This window comes from Erpetoichthys calabaricus, chromosome 8 (assembly GCF_900747795.2).
Source record: "Erpetoichthys calabaricus chromosome 8, fErpCal1.3, whole genome shotgun sequence".
NCBI classification, from domain to species: Eukaryota; Metazoa; Chordata; class Cladistia; order Polypteriformes; family Polypteridae; genus Erpetoichthys; species Erpetoichthys calabaricus.
In genome coordinates this window covers 72,448,065-72,470,755 of record NC_041401.2, presented here as the reverse complement: position 1 = coordinate 72,470,755, position 22,691 = coordinate 72,448,065, and the positions used below count along the sequence as shown (strand labels likewise).

The 22,691-nt window shown below is 37.6% G+C and overlaps 1 protein-coding gene across 1 annotated transcript in view; it reads left to right on the top strand.

Annotated features, from left to right (window-relative positions):
- Nucleotides 1-601: 601 nt before the first annotated feature.
- LOC114655648 (LHFPL tetraspan subfamily member 7 protein) overlaps nt 602-22,691 on the top strand; it is a 268,732-nt gene continuing 246,642 nt past the window's right edge. The window contains exon 1 of the mRNA XM_028806782.2: nt 602-1,470. Within this exon, the coding sequence (XP_028662615.1) occupies nt 1,156-1,470 (315 nt within the window). The 5' untranslated portion in view covers nt 602-1,155. The remainder of the gene's footprint in view (nt 1,471-22,691) is intronic.

Sequence of the window (22,691 nt, the reverse complement as noted above, 5' to 3'; positions counted from 1 at the left end):
GAGTGTCTGGGCTAATCAAAACTTAAAGCGATCAGTAAAAATAAACGCTTGTACCAGGGACCCTTGAGGAAAGAATCAAACCTACGTGCAATTAAATGTCTTCCCTCTCAACATTATTCTCTTACCCATTGCGCAAATGTAATATATTGACTAACGTTTAGGTGCCCTGACAAGTGAGTTCCAGCTGAAGGAAGGGGGAAATTCCTGCACAGAGAAAATCTTAAATCAAAGGACTCCATCGGGAGAATTAAAAATCAAAGCCTATACCTCTCCACTGGTCTCTTAAGAGAACTGAGAAATCAAGAAAGAAAAGAGAATACTGTACTTGAGAAAAGGGGATAGAAAAGGCTGACAAAAGAAGTTATACTGTAATATGAAATGCTATAAGTTACGCTCCACCTGGTAAAAGGGAGATAGGGAATTTTTTTACATATAACGTGAGAGAGACAAGTGACAAAAACAGTGTTGCACAGGCACCAAGAAAATAATCCACACAACGTAAGTTTGAAAAAGAATAAGGAGGAGAGTGGAAGGCTGAATGCGAGCGAGCGTGAGGAATTGCGCGCGTGCAGGCGGTCGGGCGTCAGAGAGGAGGGTGGGAGTGCGCGCCGCTTACAGGGCTCACACGAAGAGCGACGCGCGCTCGCCACTCGCTCGCTGTCATTCGAGCGATTGGAGCGCGAGTTGTCCTCCTTGCGTATTTTATTGGATTTATTGATGCATTTTTGTGTTTTGTGTTTGCTTCAGTCTGCTCGCCTTTGCGTTTTGCTAATTGCTCAGCCCTTGGTAACGCTACAACAGTCTGTGTCCACTCGTGGTTGCTCCGGAACACTTCGCTGCTTCATTGAAGTTTCTCGTCCTTTTCTTCTTTATCTTCTTCTTCTCATTCTTCTTCAGAGGTGCGCTATGTAGCCCACAGAAGATACAGCCGGAGGTCACCTCCGTTGAAAGGATAACGAACACATCTGCTCTGTTAATCACTTGTTCTTCGGGCTTGCAACTGTTTATTTGCGGATACAGCATCGCTCATTGTGGAAGCACTTTACGTTTGGATTAATAAACTGTCAGTTAAGGAGATTTGGGGTGCGTGGGCGTGGGTGGGGGGTGGGTGGGATGGCGGTTGGCGAGGTGGGTGCTGCGGCGTGACCACCCCCCATGCACTCCTTGTTCTATCGAAAGAAGACATCGGTGGTTGTGGGTCTCGAGGTGCACCCCGGGACCCTGCCTCAGGCTCCCAGGATGTTCAGCTGTGTGAGCTGCTTCTGGGTGCTTCTGTCCTCTGCTCTGGTGGCGATCTGCAGCTTCAGTTTCATCTCTCCTGCCTGGATCGTTAAGGAGCGCCTGCGAAACGAAGAGGCGGTGAGCTTTGGACTACTGTGGCGCTGCTCTGAGTCGTCCGACCACAGATACGGATGTTACACCTTCGCGGGGATGGGCAGGTTCGCGGAGATCCCCTCCAGCTCATGGCAGGTAAGATGATGCAGGAGTGAGAAAGTTCTAATTGATCATATCTTCGGTGTTGATACCGGCATTGTTGGTCTTCCTTATCCCTCTCGTTCACGACCTCTCACTCTGTAGAGCCTGAAGCAGCAGGTGCATGCGGCAGGGTTCTGCGTTGACTCTCTATCCAGAGTGCGAGTGTCTGTTCATTTCGGTTTTCACAATGACTTGTCTTCGCGTCTGCCTACCATCGTCTGTGTCAGGATATCCATGGGACTCTTTGCTGGCCTATACTCCGAGTAAATGCAACTTAAACGGACTTGAGAAAGGTATATTGTTATGTAACAGTCAGGTTCCATCCAATGTCCTGTAAGACAATACTGTTAAAGCCCAATGAAATAATCAGCACTGAGTTACTGTATTTATATAGTTTGGTCTTAAGTGTATGTTGTGAATTATGAATGGGAACTTTAACATCCCTCAACACTCAGTGGGCATGCCTTAGTGGGTTTTAGCAGGTCCTGTTTTTTTACAGTTCCCTAGCTTTGACTCTCTAAGAAGCAAAAAAAAAAAAAGTCAGGGACCAGTTTATCATCTCTAATCCACCTGAACTGTGTGTGTTTGGACAGTGAACGGAAACTGGGGCTCCCAGAGGAAACCACATGTGCACATGGGGATAATATGTAAATTCTACACATGGAGCCCCCAGGCCTCCTTGTTACAAGACAGAAGCACTACCACATAATGTTTAACCAGCTTAAAGGATGAAACACTACCCAAGTTACGATGCTTATTTATTGTATTCATAGTTGAATCTAAAATCAGTTTTTTGGTGTTTGCTATAAGTGACAAAGAAACAATATCTTAATGTGTATATATCTTAGTGCCTTATCCAGCAGGTTCTTGTACAAGGCAGACACAGTCATTAAAATAACTTGGCAAGGACAAAAATGTAATGATTACATCAGATATTAAGTTATAATATGGAATGAACGTAAATGTGTAACAAGCTAGCAAACAAGTGACAGTAGACTGTAGTTTGTAGACAGCAGTTAAGGGGAAACAAAAGAGGGAGGATAAAAAAGTTCCAAGGAATTAAAAAGAAAAAGAAGAATAGAATATCTGGGTCTTGAGCTTTGTTTGGGAAAATAGAAAAAGAAGTAAGGACAAGGTTTTTAGATCAGCAGATCTTTTAATGCCAGGTGGTGTCTGTGGTTAATGGACATGTATAAAGTACACAACGATTGATCATTTAATCAGTGTCTAATTCATGTGTGTTGTTGCATTCATCACTTAAATAATCTTTTTCCTTTTTGCCCACTGTATGTTTGCATTTATTTGGTAGTATAAAGTTATTTTTAGGAAATATCAGTTTAGTTTGATAATTAAGCATTTCTGTATTCATTGTCTTCCAGCTTAAATTTGGAACTGCATAGGTTCCTAGCCTTGTCATTTAATGTATGAAGTTTAAAAATTCTCCGTATATTTACATGTTTTTTTGTCCCCTGGGTACTTTTATTTCCTCACATGTTTAAAAGACGTGCATGTTAATGACTAAAAATTGATCCAGAATGACTATAGTCAGGTATGAGCTTGAGTGTACCCTGTAATAGACTGGCATTCCCCTCTTAGTTGGTTCCTGCATTGTGTTCAATGATGCTAAAATACACTCTGGTACAAAAAAGTGTTCCTGAAAATTATTATCTGAAACTTACACCTAATCATTGTTATATTGGACCAGTTTTGAATTCCTTAAATGTTTAATGTTTTTGTATAACAGGGAATGATAATATGATTTCTTTTCTTAAGAAAATATATATTGCCATTCTCACATCAGCACAACCTATTTTTCCATTTATCATCAGTTTCCTTTTTCCAAAATTGTAATGTGAGGATCCAGCGTGTGCTTCTGTGGCACTGCTTACAACTGCAGTGACCAGTCCTGAACAGGATACCAGTGGCTGAATACAGCCCAGTAAAAATGCTTAAAAATAAGGTACCACAGATTAGTGGTAACTTACCATTAAACTGAAACATAAAAACTGTCACATACTGAGAATGCAGAAATATGAGAATATGACAGCTAATTAGTCAAAGAACTTGTTTACAAGCTTGGCTGCGACAAAAATCCATCGCCACTGAGAGCCACCAGGATTATACTTAGTTATATTTTACATATAACAACTAACAACTGACAATTTAGGATAAAAAAATTGCTCATGCATTAAATCTCATTGCCAACAGAGGGCATCATTTCTCTCCCACCCTCAGAAATATATCAGGTCTGTTGTATTTGTGAGTTGTTGCAGTATTATTATCATTGCCTGTCCATCAGAAGACATAATATGTTACCGTTGTTTAAATACATTTTTTTTCAGTTGGAACCACAGTTTTACAGTTGGCCAACATGCAGTAAGCCAGGGGTTGAACCAGCAGTGTTGAGGTTTAAAGTTCAGTTGCCCTTTCTGCCGCACAACACTGCCGGTTATGAAGTCTGTGTGATTTTGACAGTGCATGTTTTCATTACATAACTAAATTAATTAGACCACCAAATAAATGAATGACTACTAATTGATGCAGCTCCTCTATATGCAGCAGATATTCTGGCAGTTTTATAACTATTTTTTTCTAGTGCAGATAGATCTGTGCCATTCATTTATTCAAAAGAAAAACATCACATTACAGACTTACAGTCTTGAGATTTCAGATAAAATTAGTCACAGGCTCTTGTCATGCAGGTTAATGACTACTGCCAGAGGCTGGATAGTGAGATAACTATCTTCTGCTGTGCTTTAATCATGCCAAAGAATTCTTAACTCTTTGTTACGTTTTGTCTCTTTTGCGTATAAAAGTATTCTCTAAAGTATTAAAAAATTACTACTAAAATAATGTTTTCAGGTTTACGTAATTCAGCAAACAGGGAAATGTTAATTATATAGTAGTGAGTGTTTTTTTATGTTGTGAAATCTTGGCATTTAAATGAAAACACAAATAAAGAGCAGAACAATATTCAGATTGCTTGCCAAGATGTCATAATGTTGGTTTAACTACAGAATATTCTCAGATGTTTGGACTAATAGGATATTTAATTTTTTCACATCTTGTGCTGTAATTATTCAGTGGTAAATTTTTATTTTACTATGTGCTTCATTCTCACATAGATCTATATACAGTGGTGTGAAAAACTATTTGCCCCCTTCCAGATTTCTTATTCTTTTGCATGTTTGTCACACAAAATGTTTCTGATCATCAAACACATGTAACCATTAGTCAAATATAACACAAGTAAACACAAAATGCAGTTTTTAAATGATGGTGTTTATTATTTAGGGAGAAAAAAAATCCAAACCTACATGGCCCTGTGTGAAAAAGTAATTGCCCCCTTGTTAAAAAATAACCTAACTGTGGTGTATCACACCTGAGTTCAATTTCCGTAGCCTGATTACTGCCACACCTGTTTCAATCAAGAAATCACTTAAATAGGAGCTGCCTGACACAGAGAAGTAGACCAAAAGCACCTCAAAAGCTAGACATCATGCCAAGATCCAAAGAAATTCAGGAACAAATGAGAACAGAAGTAATTGAGATCTATCAGTCTGGTAAAGGTTATAAAGCCATTTCTAAAGCTTTGGGACTCCACCGAACCACAGTGAGAGCCATTATCCACAAATGGCAAAAACATGGAACAGTGGTGAACCTTCCCAGGAGTGGCTGGCCGACCAAAATTACCCCAAGAGTGCAGAGACGACTCATCCGAGAGGTCACAAAAGACCCCAGGACAACGTCTAAAGAACTGCAGGCCTCACTTGCCTCAATTAAGGTCAGTGTTCACGACTCCACCATAAGAAAGAGACTGGGCAAAAACGGCCTGCATGGCAGATTTCCAAGATGCAAACCACTGTTAAGCAAAAAGAACATTAGGGCTCGTCTCAATTTTGCTAAGAAACATCTCAATGATTGCCAAGACTTTTGGGAAAATACCTTGTGGACTGATGAGTCAAAAGTTGAACTTTTTGGAAGGCAAATGTCCCGTTACATCTGGCGTAAAAGGAACACAGCATTTCAGAAAAAGAACATCATACCAACAGTAAAATATGGTGGTGGTAGTGTGATGGTCTGGGGTTGTTTTGCTGCTTCAGGACCTGGAAGGTTTGCTGTGATAGATGGAACCATGAATTCTACTGTCTACCAAAAAATCCTGAAGGAGAATGTCCAGCCATCTGTTCGTCAACTCAAGCTGAAGCGATCTTGGGTGCTGCAACAGGACAATGACCCAAAACACACCAGCAAATCCACCTCTGAATGGCTGAAGAAAAACAAAATGAAGACTTTGGAGTGGCCTAGTCAAAGTCCTGACCTGAATCCAATTGAGATGCTATGGCATGACCTTAAAAAGGCGGTTCATGCTAGAAAACCCTCAAATAAAGCTGAATTACAACAATTTTGCAAAGATGAGTGGGCCAAAATTCCTCCAGAGCGCTGTAAAAGACTCATTGCAAGTTATCGCAAACGCTTGATTGCAGTTATTGCTGCTAAGGGTGGCCCAACCAGTTATTAGGTTCAGGGGGCAATTACTTTTTCACACAGGGCCATGTAGGTTTGGATTTTTTTTTCTCCCTAAATAATAAAAACCACCATTTACAAACTGCATTTTGTGTTTACTTGTGTTATATTTGACTAATGGTTAAATGTGTTTGATGGTCAGAAACATTTTGAGTGACAATAATGCAAAAGAATTAGAAATCAGGAAGAGGGCAAATAGTTTTTCACACCACTGTAATTTCAAATGCAGTTACATATATTCACATTGCAAAGCAAATAATGTCTTATGTACTAGTAGACCTGTCAACCATAACAGTAAAAAAAACATTTGGATGTTATTCTTATCTTATTCCATTGACTACTGTTTTTTTGTTTTTTGGGTTAAGTATTATAAATACTTTTGAATAGGTTTACAACATGAGGTAGTCACAAGATGGTCTGGACTCTCTGTATTTGTAAAGCTGTTTTCTTGCATATACTGTATTAAAGATGTGGACTCTGTACAGAACCATGTCAATCTGCTGCATCTAATTTGTAGTCTGCACAGGTGGGATGGGCAGAAATCCAGAAAGAAAGAGAATAAAGTTTGTCTTCTCAGTTTTTGCTCTACTTATTTTTTGAAGCTTTATTTACATTATGACTAAAAAGTACTAAGAAATGGAGCGTATCATTTAACCTCGCCTGATAGTGTACATAAATGTTTTCATTATCCGTGTGGGAGAGGTCTGTGAATGTCAGGAGCAAGCCTAAACAAATAAGACCAAAAGCAAAAGCACGTTTGATTAAATGAGATTATTTAAAGCTTAAAAGTTTTTTTTTCAAATAAAGTGTCAGGACTTACTTTTGTAGTGGCACTAAGAAAAAAATAAAAACATTTTCTTTATTTCTTAACTTACTAATATATCTGGCATCCAGAGAGCAGTCATATTTATCAGAGTGCCTGTAGCCAATGCTGCTGTAATTGGCTATATATCATAAAAAACAAACACAAGTCAGATGTGTTTGGCAGCCGCTTTTTATCCAGCAGCTTTTGGACTTGAGTTGCAGGTTTGATGCTCAAAATGTCCAGAATTATACCCATTGCAGCTTTTAGTCACAGTGAAATAATAAAGTTGCACTCAAATGAAGGTCAACAACTGCATTTTTTTACATTAAAGCAATCATATATATTTGTAAAAAAAAAAAAAAACAACTGAATAAGCTCATACTGGTTCATTCATTCAGTTCATTCAGTTGCAAGCCTTCTTTAAAAAGAAGAAAATGCATGTTTTTTGTAATTTTTTTTACTGACAATCCATTAATTCATACAGTACATGAAAAATCATTTAATGGTTTTGCACAATCCATTTATTCATTTTCTGAGCTAGCTTTTTCCATTAAAGGAAACTGAAGCAGGTGTGTTGTTCGCTAATGTGTCCATATTTGGCAAATTTAAAGACTAACTTAGGATAGTATAGTTAGGGAAAACACACATTGACACAAACAGAGAGGACATGAAAACTCCATACAGACATTCATCAGGCAGGTAAATTGAGTCTAAATCCCTGGAACTGTAGGACAGCAGCGCTATCCCTCAACCAGCCTAAAAACCTTAACATTGTTTGTAACTATAAATGCATATACCTTACCATTTGAAGTGACAATCAGCATAACAGTTTGTGCCCCAAAGAAGGTGACCGCCACGTGGACCATGGAAGCAGAAAAGAATAAAAGAATACATTAAATACTGCAAAACTGTGTGATGGTGCAGTGGTTTGTGTGTCGCATAGTGTTGCTGCTGCTCCACTGTCCTAGGAGTCTGGGTTAGATTGTCATGCCTGTGACTGTCTTTGAAGAATCTGCTCACATACCGTATGTCCATGCAGGTTTCAGCCAGGTAATGTGGCTTCCTTCTACATTCCAGGGACAGGTTAGGTTTATGGCATTTCTCAAGTAACATAGTATTTGTGAGCACATACTTGTGAGTGACTGATGTGCCCTGTCATTGATTGGCTTCTTTTCTAGTGTTGGTTTTTAGCTTGTGACCAGTGCTGTCATGATAGGCTCAAACTCTCTATGAGCCTGAAATAATAATAGCATTTAAATATATAATGGAAACATTGTTTATTTATTTGTTTGTATTTTATGGTTTAGTTTTTCTTTTGGAACATTCTTGAAAAAAAAAAATTTTTTTGGAAAAAAAAAGATACAAAATGCTAGAGTCTCACTTTGGCACTACAAAAGTAATGATTGTATACCCTATTTGCAAGAACACCTCTAAACAGTACCGTAGTACTTATTGAGCATTTATGGTAGGTTTACATATAAAATCATAAAGAGACAATAAGGAAGTACAACATCATTTAAAAGGAATATTTAAGAATACTGTGCGATAAATTGGTACATGCTAATCCAGTTATTCACTCCTGAGACACAGTGTATAAATAATGCATGCAGTACAGCAATCAGAGTTCTTGATGATTCTGCCTGTGAAATTGTGCCAATTTTCAGCTTGTTTGTCTGTCCAGTTCTCTGCATACAATCACAACAATATATCCACAGGATGTATGGCCATGAAAACTGAACTACTGTGCTTTCTCAATTAAGAATTTTCATTTAAAATCAAATCATCCTTCAGTTTTTTTTGTCATACCCCTTGAGAACAATTTGGATTGGAGCGAGATCCTTAGGCTCCCAAATGCTGACTAATTTATACTGAAAATTTGCATTTAAAAGGAGATTTTTTTTTGTCAAGTATCTTCCTTGCTGAGATACAGATGGATAGAGAAAGTTCAGCCTCTTGCTTTTATAGACCTTCCTTAATTGCACGGGGGGTACAATGTTTTAATATTTATTGCTGTTGGCTGTTTCATATTACTTAGTCAAAGTCTGAAAAATCAGGGGCTTGAAGGAGTTAAGTTTGGATTGAGAAAGAAGACTAGAAATAATTTGGACGTAATTAAAAATATTAGCTTGTTTAAATACTTGGACAGTTCAGTACAAATTAATTATAGCTGATTAAAAAGAGATAGCTTTATATATCAATTTATGCACTTACTGAACACAGTTACTTTATTTCAGATTCATGAGAAACCAGAGTCTATCCTGACAGCCATACAAACGTGGCAGGTACCATATCTGAATGGGATGCCACTATCAAGGGTTAAACACACATCTGCAATCCTCATACTGAATGAACACAGGTAGGAGGATATATAACAGAGAGCACTCCAGACAGACAATATAAGATCATCCTGCCTTGACCACCGGTCATATGACTGGAAAAATCCACTATTATGTCTCACTATCTATCTCTTGGTAACCTTGGTTATGTTCCAGTTTCAGAAAATTTGTGTGGCTATTCTACCCCCGGGGCTGTAAGACTTCAGGGCTTAATACTACACCCAGCCTCTCGCATGTTTTCAGTACACTGGAATTTTTATTGTCAAGTAAAATGCAACATATATAAACAAATAATTACAAAAATATAAAAGCAAATTGCAATTTCATCAACTAACAGAGAACAGAATAGCAGTACAATAATGTTTTTAAAAATGTGCAATATATTGTGTGAAAAGTATATGCTGGAATGATGTATTAACTGCAGCTAAGATGTAAGAATCTAAGCTGAGTCTACTTTTAAGAATTAGATCAAGGCTGTTGGCCAAAGGAAGTGAAAGAAAGTAATAGAAAGTGCTCCACTAATGTTGCAATGAAACCAGATAACTTATTTCAAATCAGGTACTGTACATAAATTATGTTGGTTGTTTTTGTTATTCAGGTCTGTTTTACATGTTTCATGAAAAAGTTATTTAATGTTTTGCCCATCTACCAATTGTTTGACTTCACTTATTCCATAACACAGTTCCAGAAAACCTTAACCTGTTTTAGCAGAATCAAATACAAGCCTGGAACCAGCTGCAGATGGAAAGACTTTCCATCACAGAACAAACTGAATCATATCCATGTTCTCAATAAATTTAGGTTCACTGGTTAACTTGAACTGCACATCTTTGGAATGCAGGTGAAAACCAAAACAAAGAAAGGTTATGTGGACACACAGTTTGATGAAGTATGTGACATCATATAATTTCTTTATAGAAAGCTTGTATTCTATTGTCATAGTAATCACTAATCTATACAAAACCAGTTTCAAAATTTAAACCTGTTTTAAAAACAAAGATGTGTCCACAAACTTGGAAACATGGAAGAAAACAGGTTTCATCTCTTACTTTGTTTTGTGGATACCTTGTCCAACTGCACTGTGTAATGTTTAATGCATTGTAGCAGTGGTTGTTACAGTAACCATTATATAATTTATGTTGTTATTAACTGTTTAGGTTTCTCTTTTACTTCTGGTATCTGCAAGTAAGAAAGTGAGCATTACACTAGCTTTGAAAGTGAGCATTAAAACAGCTTTTTATGCTATTTTGAGAATTCAGAAGTGTCTGACAAATCTTTAAAAGTGTGTAAGAGCATATTTAGATAGTGTAGGCAACAGGGTGGCTCATCAGGAAATGTCAGGGGATTAATATTATAATGACTGCGTCAGAATGTTATCAAGTGGCTGGTTCTTTGTTTAAAACCTGAATAGTAAAATGAAATCCTATGTTCAAACTGCACATCTGCACTTTGTACAAAAGTTTCCTGTCTGTCTGTAAAGTAGTTGCATAACGTCCCCTGCTATGTTTGATTAGGCTTTGTCAATTTATTATACAGCTCAGTTACATCTGTCTCTTTATCAATCATACAGTTGCACTCTGTGCTAGCCTGTCATTTTGTCCACCACATACTGTCCATGCGGTAGATGAAAGTACTTTTTATCCTGGAAGCAATCTTTCTATTTATTTTTTTTTTACTTGACGACCTCAGGTTAGCACACTTGAAAAGTAAACAAGGCAGACAGGAAGGTAAACAGTACAAACAATAAAGCAACCTTCTATGAATAGAACTAAGAATTGGACTGACAAAGTACAATAAAAAGGAAGACAGAAAATATAAGTGGATCAAAACTTTTCCAATCATTTTAATTTATTTCAAGTGAACTTATTTAAATGTAGAACTCTGCCCTGAAGCTTAGGTCATTAGCCATATAAAAATAAAACAAGAGTGTTGCTGCCTCATGCCTTTAGAGTCCTGGGTTCTGATTCTAGATAGGCCACTCTCTGTGTGTGGTTCAACATATTTTCAGCATGGAATAACTCTAGCTTTCAAAGTATGATATATACAGCAATTGACAGAAAACTCTGATTTGGCCCAGAATGAAAAACTGTGGGTATATGTGTAAGGGTGCTTGGTTACTGTTGTTTAATTCAGGTTTTAAGGTTAAGTTCCTGTTCCCTGCAATCATGAATTAGAATAAGAGGATTTAGAAAATAAATGCATGGATGGAAACAATAACAAAATAATACAGACTGAAACGCACACATACTCATATATGGACATTTTAATTTATATTAGTCTACTGGCACAATGACTGGTAATTTGCCAGTTTCCCAGTCAGCTAGTCAGAACCTATCCTGACAGCATCTGGAGCAATTCAGGAGGCAGCTCTACGTAAGGTGTCTAGTGTATCAAAGGACACACTCAAGAACAGCCCCATGGTCACTCATGCTGGGCCAGCTGAGAGTGTCCAGTTAACCTAAAATGCATGACTATGGAATGTGCTTAGGAGACAGTATTGGCTTTTTTTTTATCTTGTTGTGAACTTATAATAACGGGTACTTTTTCCTAGGTAGTAATATATTGCCATTGTGGTATCCATTAAAATTTCATGAGCTGTCCTTGTGGCCATGCTAGAGTAAACATCAATACTCTGATTGTTTCATTTTGACTAAGTTACTTAAAATGTTCTTAGACCCACTAGTAATATCAATTTATTTTGCATTTGATAAGTGTTCAGATCTAAATGTCCTACCATGCTTTTGGTTTTCACATGAATATAGCTATATGCAAAGGAGAATACAGACTTGGAGTTGAAAGAGATTTTCTTTTCTGCTCAACACTTTCATGTGCTGCAATATTTAATAATGTCTTAAGAACAAAATTGACACTGAAGCTAGTAATCAGCTGAACACTTCCATAGTCAAAAGCTTGTGCTAATTAGATTAGATAATGTAGCAAATCTAGAAATTCAGTTACTGTAAAATGGACTGCATGTTCCATTGAGAGAGAGAGAAAGATAGACGTCAAACTTGAATAAAGCCACTTCAGTGTTGTTTGGAAAGTAGTATTGTTTTATAAAAACCTCCATTTGTTAATGTAGAAGTCTGAAAGAAAAAATAAAGTTTTCTGATTGTATTCAGGGAGTGTGATGTCAATACAAAACAAAAGCTGCACAACTTGATTCTATGTCTAGCTTGACTGGCCTACTGCAATAACAACGTTATGGATTTTTTTTAATTTTCTAATTTCCTTGCACTTGCCCTCTGGTCTCTTCATTCTAAGAGCACTGATGTGCTGTCAGCCCTCTGGTGCAGCTTGATGACTTCCCCAATAGATCACTGGCAGAACTGAGCACTCAGTGCTTTAGACAGCTTATTCGTGACCTTTATTTTTTTGGTCTGCATCAAGTGAGGGGCAAGGCAGACAAGTGCGATCATTCAAGATAGAAGACCACATGCAGTAGTTGCCTGTATTCATTGATTAAAATGTTGTCAGCACTGTTTTGTGTTGTAACGTTATAATGGTGCTTTGGTGAAGATTTAATGAAACCATATAAATGTTAGTGTCCTTTAAGGTTGCACAGGACATATTAAAAATTAACTTTCTGATTGATTATGATTAATTCTATCTCTATCTGTTCATCTTGTCTATACAAATTACATTCCAGGGTGGGTATAAGGGTGCTTTTGCTGCTGAGAGGTTTGGTATTTCTATGATCCCGAGAGGTCCTTATACAGTATATACAATATAAAGCTTATAAAACAATATTTAACTTTACTCATTTTCATTCACTTCCTGTAGGTATTGTGTCTTTCTGTTTAATGAGCTATATTAGAAAACCCTTGGCTACAGGCTGACTCTCTCTACCAACTGCCTCATCAGGTCAACTTAAGCTTGCTTTCAAAACAAACGATTGTGAAATAAAAAAAAAACATGCACTCTAGTGAGTCTACCTGCAGTGATGCATACAGGCATCCCAAATGGCACACAGTAAAATAAAAAGTGAAACTCTCTATGCTCTGACATAGTGTTTTTTTTGATAGTGGCGTTACAAGAAAATGCAATAAATAAATGTTTGTAGCTGCCGAATAAAACACTCATGTTTGACTTTTATACCACTCAGTAGCTCCCAGCACATGAAGAAGTCCAGAAATCTGTGTGATATTTGAAAGCCTTTAAGTTGGAAACCACACATTTTGTAGCTTCTGACTTCAAGTTAATTCTCTGTGTGTTCCTCACTTAATCAGTCTGGATTTCAATCTCGCATCTAATTTCTGTCTGTGTGGCATTTCAAGCTTCTCCCCATATTTAGGTGCTGTATATTTCCTTCCAAACTGAAATTCACATGGATTTAAAAATGTTAGCCGGCAATAATAAGATTCAGATATTTGATTTGAGGGAAAAAAGTCAATATATCAATGGATAAATAACAGTATTAAAAACATTTAGTTGAAACATAGGCAAAAAGTCATAAAACTATATGGAAAAGACATAAGAAAAATTAAAAAGCCAAAGAACAAGTAACGCAGTTAAAGTAAGGTTTAAGAATTGCCAGTACTAAGAACTGAGTCAATTATAGTTATACGGAAAGAAAGGAGCCAGTTTTAAATAATGTGGCAGAATCCCTGGCTTGGCAAATACAGACAATGTCAAGAGTTACTGTTAGCTGTGTATGTAATATTATTCATCCTCTTTTAACTTTTCCAGATTTTATACAGTGACATTGTGGAATTATATAGTATTCTGTTGTGAGTGTTTTGAATTGTTCAGGATGAAAAAATACTACATTGTTGAAGTAAACAAATAATCTTTCAATGTTCAAAATGAATTATCAGAAAATATAGAAAATGACTGATTCTGTATGTATTCACATTTCTCCTGTTTATCCTCCCACCCTTGGTCTACCGGACCTGGTGAAAGACTGGATGGAAATCATACTTGCCATGGATAGGATAATAGTTCATTAGGGGGAAGAGTCACTAATATTAGGCATGGCTAGGTTCTGGTTTAACCAGTTTGTTTTAGAAGCCATCTAAATGGATTAATACATTCCAGTTCTGTTCAGTGAAACTGTTTCTCAAGGGCTCAGGTTTAATACACTTAATCTCTGTCACATGCTGAGTTATTACAGCTCCTAGCAAAAATAGGTAATAAAGACAAAGGAACATTAAAGGCAAATTTTTGTGTAAGCACCAATAAGAAGAATGGTGTAAGAATATTCCCATGGCATTGGGAGTCTCCTAAAGCATACTAACATTCATTAAAAAGTAATAAAAAATAACCATTAATCCTCAAACCTGAGAATCCAAATGGGACAGGCAATACTCAAGGATGCCACTAAGAGACTTCAAAAGAAATTATAGTGTTCTGTGGCCAACTGTTGTCAGACAGATAAAAATAAATAAGCATTATGAGAGAGAGTGGTCAAAAGAAAGTCAAATATATATTGACTAAAGCATGGCATTAAGCATGTAGGAGACCATTTGCATGAGGGTTATGTGATCTGATGAGAACGTTGTGGTCCTTTCCAGTTAGGCTGAGAAGTTGGTCTAGACTTATCCTAACAGATTTGTGACTTTAATTTATGTGACTGGTACTGTTACCAAGTACTGACACAAGCAGAGGATGAATGCCTGTGTAATATACCTCTGCTTAGCCATTCTCTTATTTATTATTTATTGGAAGGATCTGTAAAATGTAATGCTATCTCTGACATTTATAGAGGTTTATTTCATTATCAATGGGAAAAAATCAACTTTAAATATGTTCATAAGGGCCCCCTATTTTAACATAGTAAAATGAGCAAAAAGGAGATGGAGAGTTCCCACTGTTTATGGGCACTGTAGTTTATCAGATTTACAGCTTGCTTGTGTCATTGCTGAATGAGTGTCCCTGCCACGTAGAGAGGGATATTTAAAGCTCAGCCACAAACCACTAGGCATGGAAATCATACAACTATAGCGTAGCATGTTTGTTATTCCCTTAGCAGCAGAACATTTTCATTTGAAGATTAGTGCCAACTGTGAAGGGCTGGGGTGCAGTATGCTATAAAATGAACATACCATAACAACTTGCATGTAAAATAAATGAGGTCTTGCTTCTTAGCATGTCATGATTTCAGTAAAATTTAGGAAAGGACTGTGATTAAGTAAGAGATTTTACAAGAGCAGTGGGGTCACACTGTGATTCCACCAACAAAATAAAACAACAGTCAAGAGTTAAGAATCTAAGAGGCAAAATCAAAACACTGACTTCATCTTTTTATGGATATTGTTGGACTGTAACCATAGCCCATAACTGGATGAAGTGGGTATATAGGTGGATATAGTATGTTTGCTTTGTACCAGCAGTCTTGCATTTTCTTCTATTGGGTTTTGTCCATGGTTCCATCCTTGGCCCCTTCTTCCACAGGCTGCTTACTCCTGGAGCTGCCCATTTGATTTTAATACTAGGCAACAATAATCATGTGGTTGTTACTTGCTGAAAGACTGCACAAAATAACAAGGGTACCCACCCTTTGTGTGGCGACTGAACATTGTGCCTCTGTAGATCTCAACTTTTTTGTCACTTTTCAGTTATCCCTATTGTCTTTCCCTTTCTTTAAATTTGCTTACTTTGATTGTTTTTTTTTTTAATTTGCTTCTGGCCAATGAAATCTGAAAATATTGACTTTTTGACCTTTATTCCTGGCTAAAGAGTTTTGTTTTTGTCATTGATCCTGTTATAACTCATATCCTAAAAACTCGTCCGAGTCCATCATTAGGCTGTGTTAGATTGTTTGTAAAATTTTGCTTGCCACTATTTTGATCTTAGACTTTAGGATTAAAATTTGGTGTGACTGGAGTTGCCTTTACGGAACTGAACTGAGTACATATACACCATTAAGGTGCAACCAGCCAATGTAAGCATGATGGCTTCTGAAGTTTGGCTGGACCTTGCCCAAGAGGTAAGTAGATAGAAATAGTTCAGCACAAATGCAGGTTTTGCAGTATCTCCACCTTGACTATGGAGCTCTCACAATGGCTGCAACCCTTTCTAGTAGGTGTTCTGAACTGCCCTACAAGGAACAATATGAGTTTTCCCGTTAAAAGCGGTGAAGAAGCCTGTCACTTTGTGTTTTGAAAAGTATGGCTGCTTTCGTTCTCTTGGGTAACTTTAAGGTACTTACAGGAAAGAATTAATGGATGCATAACAGTGGTTCAGCAGTGAGTCCCAGGGTGACCTATCAGCCCTTACTGGAACTGACCACCAGGGAGGTTTTTTTGTGATTAGGACTGCATTACTGTAGACACGCTGACAAGATTAATAGTAGCTTTCAGTATCACTGCTAATAAAGAAATGAGATGCAGGGCCTTGGTGTGATGAGATCAGGTCTGAAGTGGTTGCCCCAGGGTCACTCCTGACACAGGTTGCTGCCATATATCTTGCTGCAGCAATTTCACAGAATGGCTTTATTTGGCATAAGACCTTGGGAAGGTGAGGTTACAGAGCCAATTGCATTGGATTCTTTACAAAAAGGAAGACAAGATCTCTTTTTATCAGTCTGCCTACGTATCATCCGCTCTTGAAGATGTAACAGATGGTTGACTTTAATAACAGGGTTTGGAGGCATGAATTGGCAGATTGCTTCTGTAATTTAAAAACCTGTTGCCAAGCTTTTTAAAAATCAAAGATTTATATTTTCTGTGCTATCTTTGTCCCTTCCAGCAGCATTGTGGTTTTATGTTTCAGATAACTGTGTTTTTCTCTAATGCTACAAATTTCTACATAATTTTTCAAATGCCAAATCACCCTCTAAGATACTGTGTTGTATCTTCACATTGTATAGTCACACTTTGGTCAGTGACGGTTGTTCATCAAGTAATGGTGTATTTTGTGAGTTCATTAATGAGCTGAGATGGCTCTGTGGCTATTGGATAAATGTTTGCATTTGTTTTGCTAGCATGTTAGTTGCTGAGTGGATTTATCAACATCCTAAGAGACAGCTTGGTTAATGTACTCAACTGTAAATCCTTTCTAACATGCTCAAAGACAGCTAAGTGGGGGAATAGTTGCAGAACGTTCATGCACAGCTACAATAGAAAGAAGATATCAAATTAACAACATGAGCTTATATGGAAATTTAGTGCAATGAACAAAAGCCTATTAAAATGAATTGAACAGGTATATTAGATGGGGTATACTTGAAAATAAGACAGTGTGAGCAAGGAAGACACAACGTGTGGCAATAATACGAGAAAATGATAAATCAGCTAGATAGACTTTCAAAATTTTTTCAGCAAGGGTTTGTCATCTTTACCCTGCAAATGGAGGCATGTTTAAAATTTATAATGCTTTTTATATTTCCATTTTTAACCTTGGTAATGGCTGCATTTTCAGTGCGAATCATATAAAGTGTTTTGAAACAGTTTTCACCATTAAAGATACAATCCATAAGTAATGAGCCAAAGTCAGTTGTGCTTTTGACTGATGTGTATGTGTTTTGTTTGTAGTCCAAGTCCTAGGAGACGTCAATCCCATTTCTAGGACTGAGGTATGTCATCATGAATGCCTGAGAAAAAGATGGTCATGAATAGAATAAATGAATGACTTCTGGTAATTATAACCAAAGTAGTCAATTTTGAATGTCACAAGAGACATACTGCAAATATAAAGAAACAGCCAAGGAATGCAAATGCTGGTCAGTGATTGCTCTGCTCCTCCTCTTTTGCCATTTCATTCATTTTTCTTTTAAGAATGAAGCTTTCAGAGTGAGCAGAGAATACTGTGGGCTTGGATGATGACAAATGGCAGTATGAGAATCTAAATGTGGGATCTGTCTTTGTGATTCTTTCAGCCTTAGTTCAAGGAGTTATTGTTAAAATAGAAATTAATTTAAGTAGCATGTTGCAAAGAGAAAGCAAGATTATCATTAGAGATCTGACAGAAGGTCAAAAATTAGAGCTGGCATACAACCCTAAGATCATGAGGAAATTATGTAGTTCAATTCAGATTAAGGTCACAGTAGTAACATTGGCAGAAAATCTTGAAACAGTAAAAAATTCAGAAGCAAGGGCCAGCATACCAGGAAGCTTAAACAGAACTGAGGAAGACGTCAGAGCTAAGCAGGACATGACAGATCCAGTGAATGGATACTGAGGCAGCTCCTCAATGCATACAGTCCTTTTCATATGATTGCCTGGTAACTGATTGTACTATCCGAGAGTTATATAAACAAGAGGTAAATACAAATGGAAAAACCAAGGCTAGTTAGTAAAAAGAGCTGAGCAACAAGCATGCACAAGAAACAAATTCTGTTAAATGATAAACAAAGGAGGCTCAAGCAGATGCACTGCCCAGGACAGAAGCATTTTATGAGTTACAAATAACAAAGTTAATAGATGTGTGGAGCTAGACTACACAATTACAAAGAGTATTGAAAAGACAAATACAGCACAAAAAATAAGAGAGGACATTGTGTGATTTTGGAACTTGAAAGTAAACTTGAAGATGTTTAAGCTTCAGAAGGAAAGCATAACATTGGCATTTGCTAATCACTTGGTATATTGTATAGACTATTGGTGATGAGCTCATCACAAGTTTTTATCTATAATAATAAAAGGCAAAGCCCTCACTGACTGACTCACTCACTCACTGACTGACTCACTCATCACTAATTCTCCAACTTCCCGTGTAGGTGGAAGGCTGAAATTTGGCAGGCTCATTCCTTACAGCTTACTTACAAAAGTTAGGCAGGTTTCATTTCGAAATTCAAAGTGTAATGGTCATAACTGGAACATATTTTTTGTCCATACACTGTAATGGAGGAGGCGGAGTCACGTATCGCGTCATCACGCCTCCTACGTAATCACGTGAACTAAAAACAAGGAAGAGATTTACAGCACGAGTCGCACGCGGGAACGAAGGTAAATGACGTTAATTTTTGACTGTCTTTTAATACTGTGTAAGCATACATATTAACACATGTGCAATTAAACGTGTGCATTTACGGGGTGATTTCTCAGGCTTAAAAGCTGACCTTTTATCAAACGCGGGAACAAAGGTAACTGACGTTGTTCACTGTCTTTTAATACTGTGTAACCATACATATTAACACCTGTCCAATTAAACGTGTGCATTTACGGGGTGATTTCTCAGGCTTAAAAGCTCGCCTTTTACTAAAAAGGTAAATGCAAAACTATTTTCAATCAGTTTATTGAAACGGTCCCGTTAAGGATTGCAATAACATATTCGCGAGATAAAAGAACGAAGTGGGGGGAAATGGAGGAACAGCCGCAAACAGCGAAGAGCAAAAAATTAATTAAACAATTGAGAACGGAGCGAGTTAAGCATACAAGCATGTTCATAGGGAAACAAACCACGGTGTAAAACGTAAGTTTAAATAAAGTTTATAGAAACGCTCCCGCTGCGGATTGCAATAACATATTCGCGAGATAAAAGTTTAATGAGAAGACACGAAGTATAAACGAACCACACGCCGTGGCGCAACGTTAGGGGCAACAGTTTCAAGCATTCTATGATCTGCTTCTCGCAACTGAAAGACGGCACATGGCGGATGTTAGCCGACTTGCTGACCGCAACGTTAGGGGCTTCAAGTATGGCGCTGACGCCACATCTCAGTGCCAACACTTTGCAGACTGTACTTAAAAGACACGCCCTCCTCACTGGACAGTTAAAAACACCAATCAAACTAACGATGACATCAAGTATTACCCAATCAAAAGTAGGAAAGGAGGCATCTTCATAAAATGCGTGTGGGATGATTTGCATGAGACGCTGCTTTAAAAAAAAAAATGATTACAAAAATACGGGATAAATCCCGTCCACTATTGATTCAAAACGGGACGCGCAATTTCATTGTCAAACGCGGCACGATTCCGTATTTTAAAGGACGGGTGGCAACCCTACAGTGCCAGGTAACCACCCATACAATCAGATTGTGATTCAGACTAGGAATGCAATGAATGTAATTACCCCGATCTACATACAAGGCGAAAGTCTTGCAACATTCAAAGATGATGGATTGGGATAATTAGTACTTATTAAGTACACCATGGAACATAAAAGAGCTTATGAAGCCTTGAACCAAAAAAAAGCAACATCTCAGAGATCGTACAAAAAAAAAAGGAGGTAATGTCGTTTTACTCGCTGTAGATTTTAGTGAAACATTACCAGTTATTCCACGAGGGAGACCAGCAGATGAACTCAACGCTTCTTTAAAATCCATGCTTCTCCCACGGTCGGTTATATGTCACGTGTTCTCGGGTAGGTACACCAAAAAATGTATACATTTAAGCATGTAATGGGCAAAGAAAAAATGAGGTATACCCGAAGGCACTGCAGTAGTACTCAATGTAACTTTACTTCTTAAATGTTAATGTTTTACTGTTTAATAATTTATACGCTTCTTATATATTGTTCAAATTCTTTTATGAAAATACCAGTGACAGCGCAATGCACGATAACATGGAGTGAATACACCATATGCATCTGCCCACGGCCGCCCTGGTGTGCGCAGATAGGAGTTGATTCTAAAATAAAATAAACATAAAAAGAGTAATACAATCATCACCCATAAAGCGGATAGCAGACATGGCGTATTATATGTGTACCACATTTCAAGTCAATAGGTGAAACAGTTTGCAAGCTACAGGTGATTTAAATATCCTGGACAGACCAACGAAAAGCCACGGTAGCAAATTATACAAGAAGATTTTACTGTTTAATTATTTATATTTATATGAAATGTGCTTCTTATATATTACTTCATATTCTCATATGATAATGATGTTAATGTTGTTTATATTGATTTCTATGTTATTGTGAGTGCATCTATGTGTGTATATGTATGTATGTATGTATGTATGTGTATATATATATATATATATATATATATATATAAAAAATATATATATAAAAAATATATGTGTATATGTATATATAATATATCTGTATATGTGTGTATATGTGTGTGTATATGTGTATATGTATATATATATATGACAGCAACACTCATAACAATGACAACACAATTACATTGACAATCATGTTACGTTATTTTTAAAATGTTTCCTTTACTTTTTCATAACCTCTTTAACACACTACTTCTCCGCTGCGAAGCGCGGGTATTTTGCTAGTTCTCTATATTTGAAAAACTGAATGTCAGTTCTTCCTGAAAAAGTAAAATTCAGGGTCTGGAAGATGAGCTTATTCTAATTGTGCTGGTGAAAGACAGGGAGGCAGTCCATCTCATGAACATATCCACACTCGCTCAATCACTTGCTTACTCACTTACACAGAGCCAATTGACACATGCTTTTATGGAAGGAAACAAGTATATGCAGAAAAAAACTTACACATGCACGGAGGCAACCTGCAGGCTCAGCACAGTATGACCTGCAGCAGCGCTCTAGCTCCCCAAACCCAATACAGAAAGACATAGGTACAAGTCCAGCACAATACACAGCTTTTATGACGTGGAAAACTCTTCCTCAGGTGTTTTCCACAGCACAGTACAAAGTACAAAAAGTACAAATGAAGCACACAGCACTTTGTCTTCTGCTTGGTGTCTTCTTATGTGCCTCTCTCGCCTCCAGCAAGTTTCATCACATTCCTTCCAACTGTTGCTCCTCGAATGTAAGTAGCAGACTTCTTTTATGCTGTACCCGGGAGTACTTCCTGTGGCCTGTTCGCATAGTCCGTATTTCTTGCACCACCCCTGGCAGCACCCATGAAGCCCAACAGTACTTAGTTGCAGAACTCCATGTTCCATGGTTCCCTGTGGGAATCTGAGGCACTGCAGCGACCCAGGGGATTGCCATTTACCATTCCAGGGGAGATAGTACCCCAGCAGGGTAAGGGTGCTGGCTATCTGCCACAACAGACAGTGACCAGGCCAGAATTTCAAATGTGTCACTTGATACATGGATTATGCCCTTCAGAAATGCTAAGAGGTGCACATTATTTGCATGACAGGTGCTGGCCCTTGTGTGATCCCTTGGTATTTGTGTTGGCTATGATTGGGAGTGTAGTCAAGAGCAGCATGTCACAGAAGCTAAATGTTTGTCACTGCTGGTGATATAAATCAGTGGGCTTCAGAAAGAGACAATTACAAATGTCATGGCAACGAGAGAAAAAACGTACCTTTGAAGGTATGTTTCATGTTACAAGGGCAACAGTACAATTAATTTATTATTGCTGTAAAATAATTCTGATATTATGAAGACAGTCAGTTAGGAACATGAGAAGGCCTTGAGCCCACACAATAACAGCTCTGTGTCTGAATATTACACATGGAATATGTTGTCAGTGAGGGTAGTGAGCTGATCTTACAACAAACAGACATGGTGGACTGTACTGGCCTAGTGGAAAATCACCTCAGATCTGCAATTTTCATCCTTTAAATAGGTTGAAGATTATTGTGAGCAGACTTGCTTCAGAGGTTTGACAATGCAACAGCAGACATTTGGCTAGAGTTGTCATAAATCTAGGATTGTGGTGCCCATTGCTGTAGGCCTGAGGGGCTGTAACTAGACATTCCTGCCTTTCTTAGTTGGTCAAGTAGG